We start from the raw sequence: 8,976 nt of genomic DNA, 5'->3' as shown, positions 1-8,976 counted from the left end.
GAATCTATTCCTCGTTAAGTTCAATTTTTTTAGTAAATGTTTATTTAAACTAAGTAAAACTTCAACTAAGTCTGGTCTACTGTTTTGGGGAGAATTTTGTAATTCCATCGGCAAAAATCCTTCTATTACCATCGAGTCTTTAAATTTCCGTTTCCAGTAAAAGAATCCACTTTTTAACTCATAGCTGTAGTCGTCACGTTGAGTGGACAAACAGTGTCTTAAAATGGCATAATATTCTTCCTCGGACTTGTGCAAATTCTTGCTAAAGCCTGCTAGTCTATTTTGAGAAAATCTGCCTTTCCAGACCTTATCTTTGTGGTAAAGGTAAGCGTCAAAATAATTAGGTTTCCATCCTATTAATAAGTAGCATTGCTTGTCTTGCACATTTATTTTAGTTACTGTTATAGCTTTGTCCAATTCCATGTTTAAAAAATATTCACTCGATTTAACAATAAATTTAGATTATGCCAAAGATACTTTATAAATTCACCCCATCAAGATTTTGAAGTATTCATGAAGGATCTGTCACGCACTCTTTGTCACACATTTTGTGTTTCCGCTATCGCCACCGCGAATACCTAGGTTAGATACCTATATTTCAATTTGGCTATATTAGCCAAACTCAGGTATTTAATCTTGGGTACCTATTATCATTATCACAGACACACAACTGAATTATTTAGCTCGCCAACTTGGACTGGGTACCTACTAATTTAATGATTCCCACCCATCCCAACTTTTTGTTTCCTGTTTACGTTCCATTTCACAATTTTGTTTTAATTCATTGAATGATTTTTTTGACATGCATGACAGTTGACATTTAGTAAATAAAGAAAGGAACGTGCTTCATAATCATAACCTTAAAAAACTTTACCATATCTTTTCTCTATCTGTTTCTACGAAAATTTTCATTTTTGAAAATCGAGTTTTTTTAGCGGTGACGATAAAATGAGTAGTAGTGACAGTGATCAGGATATTATTAGTGAAGAACGGGAAGACCATAATGACGGAGAACGAGTAAGATATTATTAGTTATTTACTCGGATTACAGAAGACTATTATTATTATTTGTTATTATAAGTTACGTTTATTTAGCAGATTCTCTTTAAATTCTGTGATATTGTGTATGTTGTAGTCTTTTAAATACATGTAAATTAAAAGGCATATCTTAATTACAAAATAATATGTTGAGTTGCCATTTACCATATAATTTTTTTATTGCAGACTGCTATCAGGGAAGAACTTTCCTCTTTATCCTTCGAAGAACTTCAAAAGTTAAAAGAGCGTATTGGTGCCAAAGTGTATAAAGAGGCCTTATTTGGAAAGGATGTGAAAAAGAAAAATAGCACCCCAAAAGTTTTTAAACGAGAGAACAAAAATAGACCTCGTGAAATGAGCTCAAAGAAACCAGTTCCTATGGTCCTTGATGTGCCTAAGGTGAAGAAACAGGAAGTTAGAGATCCTAGGTATAAACTTTGCATTACAAGTTGAATAGTTTCATTGATTGCCATATCATATGTACTTCGTTTTTATAGATTGTCATGATTGTGATATTGAGACCATCAGCATCTTTGTAAAGAACTTAGGGTTACCACTGGTAACTCAACAGTTTACCACAGAGGCTACCACAACAGGTCCGAAGAGGTGAAATGGTGTAACTGGGTGTAAAATCCCAGAATAAGCTTTTGTGCTGGTGTCCCCAACCAGAAATAAAAATAAATAATTATGTCTTTAATCTTTGTGCTCCATAGTGTTTAGTTAACATTTGTAATAAAAAATTTTATAAATATGACGTATAAAAAAAAATAAAAAAATTTCAGGTTCGATCCCTTATGTGGAGAATTTGATAAGAAACAATTTTCGGAAAATTACAATTTTCTGTCAGACATGCGCATGAAAGATATCAAGGCGATTCGAGCCGAATTGAAAGAGACATCGGACCCTGAGAAACAGAGGCAGCTGCGGCGATTGCTGCAGAGGTTGAACGACCAGCACAAGGCCACCAAGAGGAAGAAGATTGAGGATATAGCTGCGGTCAAGGATAAGAATCAAGTTGTACAGCAGTTTAGGGAGGGACGGCAGCCACATTTCAAGAATAAATGTAAGATATTTATTCGGACTATCGCATATCATCACCATATTGCGAGATGACAGTGATTATGGGGTTTGGTGATACATGAGAGTACTCTACCTTTTTAGCATAGCATGTTTTCAGCAGAAATGATCAACAATGATCTCTCTACTGGGTGAAATAATTCCAGTAGGTTGGCTATATTAGCCAAACTCAGGTCTTTAATCTTGGGTACCTATTATCATTATCACAGACACCTAGCAAGTATTGAATGTCTATGGGATAGGTAAGTTATGCAAGTCTGTGGTCGCCTTAAACTTTTTTTAAGAATAAGGTAAAAAAAATGGTATAAATTATTCAGCTCGTCAATCGATTCGCGACGTGTTTCATGCCGTTTACCGATAAGCCAAAAATTTATTATAAATTCTTTAGAATAGTCACATAATGTGCATGTCAAATATTTGCATGACAAATATTTGTGGAAAAGGTTCAAATATTTTCCCATCCTTGGAATTGTGCCCAAGACTTCCGGACGGTAGGCAGGTGTAGTACTACTACGCTGTTGCTGTCATCAATCATATTAATATGAGGAATATATATTATGAGAAATATATATTATCAGAAATATATTTAAGCAGATAACTCTTTATTTTCTAGGATTCCACAAAGTGATAAAAAGTGATAAAAATAAATTTGTTGGCTTTGCATCAATGATTATCATAGATTTCATGTGCATGATCATTTGATAGGTTATCTGGATTTACAGAGTTATCCTGAGGTTTCAACCACAAATGAGCGTTATTAGTTTTGTAGTATAATTTCCCTAAAAAAATTATTTAAACAAGAACAGAAAGACATTTTTTCCTTCTTTTCATTGTTTAGCCGAACTTCGGGTAGAAGCTCTCGTGAAGCAGTACGAAGACCTGAAGAAGGAAGGAACAGGCCGGATCCAAAGGCACTTGAAGCGACGGCAGCAGAAGCTTAAGAAGAGATCACATAAGGCGCCAACAGGAGTCAGTTAATAAATTTGGTGGTATCTTTTTTAGTTTATGTTAATCAATAAATTTAATTTCTTGTAATCAATAAATTTGAAAATGTTAATCAATAAGTTGTGTGTAAATACAAATCTTCTTATAGGTCCATCAGAATCATATACTTCTTGAAAGACAGAGTTCACACACTCTTCTTTCTTTTGTAGTGTGTGGGTTGTTAACATTGATTTTATTCAAGTCGCCTAAAGGCAGTGAGTTTTGCGACTATCTACCGCGCCTATTGGCAGGTAATCGTATACACACTAGTGAACTTAAACTGTCAACCGATGTGCAAGTTTTCTCACGGTGTTTTTCTTTACCGGAAGCAAGTGGTGGTCTGTGAAAACTATTAAACATGAATAATGTGTTGAAAAATTATATCCATTCCCGTCACCTGGGGTTATAATAATTTTTAAATAATCTCACTTCGTCACCTCGATCGGGCGTGTGACCGCGAACAACAACCTTTATAAAGTTTAAATCAGCACTGTTGTAGCGCCCAGTGTTATAAGGGCCGCAGTCAAACAACCATAATGTAGTTAATAAATTTTATTACTAATGTGGGTGGGTTGCACCGTCAACTTTGACGTTAACTTTAACACGCAAAAAAACCCAAAGGAACAGTTTTTGTCTAAACGACAGCGGCGCCCACGTTAAAGTCAACGTCGAAGTTGACGGTGCAACTCACCCTAATACATAATACTACTTCACTGATGAAAGGTTTAAAACAAAGACGCGGACCGGATGAATATTTATGGCAAAATCTATTTTAATGAATGACTTTAGCTCCTGTATAAATATTATGTTCCATTCAAGAACATTACAGTCATAGACAAAGAAAAATATATTACAATTATAACTTCATTAAAATAACCAATGTCAAGGTTACTTTAATTCTGTTGGTATATTCTGCATTGTTTCCTCTTGTCGTTAATAAGAGTTTTATCAGAGTATTTAATAATCGAGTTATTGGAAGATACAAGTGAGGAGCAACGGGTTGTGGATATAGTAGATGTGCATAGTGAGGAGGCCCGGGGAATCACCCAACTGGTACAGGCACGAGGGGCCGCGCGGCACGATCATCTGAAATTGACAGGATTTAAGTACTTAATTAAGTTATTGGTAAAGTGGTTGAACTGAACTTTTTGATCCTCGGACGAAATTACTTCTTTTTATAGTGCAGTGGGCAAACAAAGCAGGTCACCTGATGGTAAGCAAATACTGCAGCCCATGGACAGCGGCAACCCGGAAAATACGGTATAAGGTCACGGGTGCGTTGTCGACTTTTTGAGAAAGCGATAGACTCTTAAAAGCCCCAATGTCGAAACTATAGGGAACACTGCTGAGGGAAGTTTATTCTATAGTTTAGTACAGCGCAGGAAGAAGTTATTCAAAAGCAAGGAGGCATATTATAATGTAGATGAAATGGATGAAATGAGTCGAGAAAAGTTACTCTGGCTCTCTCGCAACTGAGTATTTTTCCAGTTTCTTCTTCTTCTTCTTAAGGCATCTTAGCCCAGGGAGCGGTTTCCTACTTTCTTCTCAACGTCGTACGGTCTACAATATCAGGAGATAATTGCGAATTTATTAATGTCTTTCCTTGTAACCAAGTTAAGATTGATGGCGACCTCGATATTCGTAACCCCCGACGCAAAAGAGGGGTGTCTAAGTTTAACGTGTCTGTCTGTGGCTTCGTAGCTCCCAACCGGATGAACCGATTTTCGTTTAGTTTTTATCCCGAGTGTTCTTAACCATGTATCATGAAAACCGGTCCAGCTGTTAAAAGTTGTAGCGAAATGAATATTAAGTGTTTTTTTTTTAATTAGTCTAACAATTAAACTTGTACTCCTAGAGATGGAGTATGGAACAATATGGAGTTCTTCAAAAAGGGTGTGAAAAGATTCATTCAGAGCTGACAACGCGCGTGTGACAACCCTGGTTTTGCAGCGACCATAGTCTTCCCATCAGGTGGCATACCCTATTTGCTCGGAAAAAATGATCACCTCTATAGCTGCCCTTTCAGGCCTCTCGAAGTAGTCTGTCTCCAGCGAGCTTTCGGGAAGTTTTCCGACGGACACGAAGCCCATTCCGATGAGCTCTCCCGAGGCGACCAGCGGGAACCAGGGGTACATGCCAGCGGAGGTGCACTGCGTCTCTGTCGTCATGTTGTAGTAGTAGTGACGACCTGCAATAACGGCCACGAGGAGTTGATCTAACTGTCCTACTTTCGAACCATGGAATAAAACTAGTAGCCACATAGTTATAATAAATTATAGAATACAAAGTGGATTTACATAATTTAATTATTTTTCTGGCGACAGTTTATATCTATTTGCCTGTCCAAAAGAGTCTGTCCTTGTGGCTGTCCAAGGACACTGGTCTTCCTACTCGATAGGACCACTATGTATCTTCCTGTGGATGTCGTACGAGATGACTAAGGGATTGTAGCCTAGGCAGCCTAGCTACCAATAGTATGGGAATACTATTGTTACCTAGGCTGCCTAGGTATTTATGGGAATAAAGGGTGGACGTCAGGCAGGCGGCTAGTTTTAAAATCACAGGCGCACATCTTCAAAATTTTAAGATTCTTCTGCTTTTGGTTTCGTCGTGCGTTGCTGTTGCATCGCAACATGCAGAGATGACAGAGTTCACTTCACGGGCAATCATAACCAGTGGTCCGCCACCACTATTTACAAAAATTTGGTTACCCATGAGAGGAATGCATGCTTGTTCAGTGAAGATACTGTTCTCGATATCGGTCTTCTTGGTGGAGATTTCCAGGAGCTCTTTGTTGACCCCAGTGACCCAGACCTTGCCGTGCGGGATGGTCTTGGACCTGTCACGAGCTGCCAGACGCTCCGACACACTTTTACCGAGGATCTCTGCAGAAATAGAATTAAATTTATATTCTAAATTGCAATTCCCGATAAGCGTTTCGGAATAATTACTGCTGAGAAGAAATGCCGAAAGAAACTAAAGGGTTTTGGCTTCTATCATGCCAGAAGGACTCACCGTTATTGTTTCATGGGATTTAGAAGAAGATATATATATATATATATATTTCTAGTAGTATAAATAAGTATACAAAAATATGTTATGACCATGACTACATTTTGCCAGCGGCTTCGCCCGCGCTTTGGCGGACGCATGCCGCCTGTAACAACTTATCATTGTCAATATCTCGGGTTCTAAGTGACGTATCGCGATGTAACTTATACCAGATTTTAAGTTAGACCATCCGCTATACAACTGTGATAGGAACTGTGAAACCGCATCCAATTCCATCCAGTAATTATGTGATGCGCGAAAAAACATACGTAGATAGAAAGACATTATATTGTGATCGATCGAGTGTGAAACAACGAATTACTACCCGTAATTACTACCTTCGTCAACGAAGTACTGCTGGATAGTCCAGAAGGAGGAGTTGGTGTTGGCTGGAGTCCAGCTGGTGAAGCCCTGGACTTCCCAGTCGAGTGCGTTGTCTGTGAATTTGTCTTTAGGTATCTGTGGAAGGAGTTGAATAACGCTGGTCACATCGGTCTTATAGACTTAAATGGAGACTGAATTTAGGTTATCAGAATTTCATAATTATAGTACCGGTATGTATATTTTTATTGTCCCTACACACACTACACACACACACACACACTACATTTTAAACACTACATTTTAACTTGAACAGAGGAGATTTATTTTAGTAACACAGATAACTTTTGGCGAAATCTTTCAGACACGGTCTAGTAGACTATGAAGAGTTTTATCATCGCGTTATCCCACCACTGGGATTAAGCCTCTTTTAATGAACGAGTTTCCTTACAGCAATCGTAGATCGTGCGAGAAGAATAAGAAAGGGTAGAAAAGCAGTTTCAAGTTACTGGTTTCCTTAGCCCTTAGCTTTGCTTAGGTCTACACTTAGCCCAAGGTCTTCGACGTTCAACGGCTGAGTAAGAAACCAGGAAAACAGGTAATTGTAACAGAGTCTACAAAAGCGAACTTACAGCAATCTGCAGTCCAGCGATATACTCAGTATCATCAAACAGTACGCAGAAGATGTAGTCGGCGGGGCAGTACATGATGAGGGAGGCCAGTGGACCCTCAGGTCGGGCGACCTGCTGCCATCTGCTGGTCTTGGCCTCAGCGATGCTACGCGGCTTCGACATGAAGTAGCCGGAGAAACCGACGCCGAACCTCACTGGTAAGTTGCGTAAATGCGTAAAACACGAAAAAAAACACGTGAAATTGTTTTTATTTAAACTTTATTGCAGAACTTAAGTAGATGGACCGCCTAGAATGGCTATCATTCTCTGTCAGATATTTATTTGAAATTAATATTTAAAAGTCTCCTATTTCTTAGATGCACATTATCGCATTACAATGGTATCTCCTGTTTGCTCTTATGATTGTTTATTTTTATGCAGTTTTTTGAAAGACGTCCTTATATACATGTGTGAAAGAATTGACATTCTAGAGTAATTTGAATTTGTTTAAGAAAAAAATAAATTTCTTGCTACTTACCTCGTAGGCCGCCCACCCAGTCGCCTGAAAAACATCAAAATATCGTTAATGACTCATTATTTTAGTGAAGTGATAGAAGTAAATTAAAGCACAAAGTTTGTGCTCCAAAACTCGGCATTGCTAAAATATATAAAAACCTGGAGACTTCACCATTATTCGGCCAATACTGGCTTGATATTTCCGAAATTTATTTCAAGTCAGTCAGTTTTATTTGTGCCAACTTCATTCCCGAGAGTATAATAATAATGTTAATAAACCCTTACCAAAAACTGGAGCTGCAGCCAGAACAGCAAACAATATAAATGTCTTCGATATCATGATGGCTGTAGCCGGTTTCACCAACGAAGCATCAAGACTAAGTGGGCGGAAAGCTAATTATATCAATACATGTTTACTCATTAATTATCTGTATTTGGCACACTGAATTAATAGATAAACACACAAGTGATAAAGTTACCGTAATTTGATAGATACAGGATTAGTTGCTGTACGGAAATATAGTAGGTATATGTTTAAGCAACCAACATATATGTAGTTTCGTTGATTTGTGATATACAGACAGATTATAAAAATAAGTGCCCCCTGTCGCGTCTGTCTGTATCAATGCGATAAACTCGGAAATTACCGGACGGATTTTTGTTTTGTACGGTTGTCATTAATGTTCAGTTTATCATGGTTTTACCCGAGCGAAGTCATATAAATGTAACTTACTAAAAAAATACCTTCCATACTAGTATCTCTCTCGTTACACGCGTAGCCCGGTGTCATCGTAATAAATAAATAAACTTTAAAATTTAGAAAAATCTGTGAAGTATTGTCAGCTACTTGTGCTTTGAGTTTTCTTTGCTTTTTCCAATATAGCGCTGCTCCCTTGTCCTGCTCAGAATAAAGACAAGTTACTATAAGAACTTTACTTCTTGCAACATGTATCACCAAATTATATATCTGATATTTGTTTTGTATTCTGGAATTTATCCACCTCTACATATAGTCTGTACTGGAAGAATTGTAGGTATAATCTGTGCTATAGTATGTACTAGCTGAAAACCAGCACTTGGGCCTTCACCATAGCATATGATGAGCTAGTCGCCCTTTTGGCAATAATGTACCTACAAAATATGAAAATACTCTTTATCGCACCGAAGAAAAATCCAGAAAAGAATAAATATCACAATACAATAAATCAAGGACATAAAAACAGACTCTTTTTTGTGATGATAATTTTATATAATATTTATTTTATATGATATTTCTGTACTCTTTTATTTTTGTCGAAAAAACGTTTTTTTCTTTCTTTCTTTCATCATTACCACCATAATGTAGTTAGAAACAGAGTCACGGTGAATCAGACTATGA

General features: G+C 37.5%; 2 protein-coding genes across 2 annotated transcripts; one reads left to right on the top strand and one right to left on the bottom strand.

The window, feature by feature from the left end:
• The first annotated feature begins 831 nt into the window (after positions 1–831).
• LOC128677333 (uncharacterized protein) lies at positions 832–3,179 on the top strand. Its single transcript, XM_053758083.2, has 4 exons — positions 832–1,017; positions 1,225–1,466; positions 1,821–2,101; positions 2,954–3,179. Exons 1-4 carry the CDS (start codon positions 949–951, stop codon positions 3,091–3,093), a joined length of 732 nt encoding a protein of 243 aa, XP_053614058.1. The 5' UTR covers positions 832–948; the 3' UTR covers positions 3,094–3,179.
• A 457-nt stretch (positions 3,180–3,636) lies between these two features.
• Positions 3,637–8,040, bottom strand: LOC128677332 (uncharacterized). Its single transcript, XM_053758082.1, has 7 exons — positions 7,884–8,040; positions 7,621–7,644; positions 7,104–7,297; positions 6,489–6,609; positions 5,811–5,984; positions 5,106–5,287; positions 3,637–4,185 (listed from the first exon to the last, which is right to left on the bottom strand). Exons 1-7 carry the CDS (start codon positions 7,936–7,938, stop codon positions 4,069–4,071), a joined length of 867 nt encoding a protein of 288 aa, XP_053614057.1. The 5' UTR covers positions 7,939–8,040; the 3' UTR covers positions 3,637–4,068.
• Positions 8,041–8,976: the final 936 nt, after the last annotated feature.

This window comes from Plodia interpunctella, chromosome 17 (assembly GCF_027563975.2).
Source record: "Plodia interpunctella isolate USDA-ARS_2022_Savannah chromosome 17, ilPloInte3.2, whole genome shotgun sequence".
NCBI lineage: Eukaryota > Metazoa > Arthropoda > Insecta > Lepidoptera > Pyralidae > Plodia > Plodia interpunctella.
Note: the sequence above shows the minus strand (reverse complement) of the source record. Positions and strands in the feature narration are given on the sequence as shown.

Excerpts from the sequence above, each read along its gene's own strand:
- LOC128677333 (XM_053758083.2), top strand. The coding sequence starts at position 949 with ATGAGTAGTAGTGACAGTGATCAGGATATTATTAGTGAAGAACGGGAA. Across the intron at positions 1,018-1,224 it reads ACCATAATGACGGAGAACGA|ACTGCTATCAGGGAAGAACT; the intron begins GTAAGATATTAT and ends TTTTTATTGCAG. Across the intron at positions 2,102-2,953 it reads GCCACATTTCAAGAATAAAT|CCGAACTTCGGGTAGAAGCT; the intron begins GTAAGATATTTA and ends TTCATTGTTTAG.
- LOC128677332 (XM_053758082.1), bottom strand. The coding sequence starts at position 7,938 with ATGATATCGAAGACATTTATATTGTTTGCTGTTCTGGCTGCAGCTCCA. Across the intron at positions 7,645-7,883 it reads GGCTGCAGCTCCAGTTTTTG|GCGACTGGGTGGGCGGCCTA; the intron begins GTAAGGGTTTAT and ends GATGTTTTTCAG. Across the intron at positions 7,298-7,620 it reads CTGGGTGGGCGGCCTACGAG|TGAGGTTCGGCGTCGGTTTC; the intron begins GTAAGTAGCAAG and ends GCAACTTACCAG.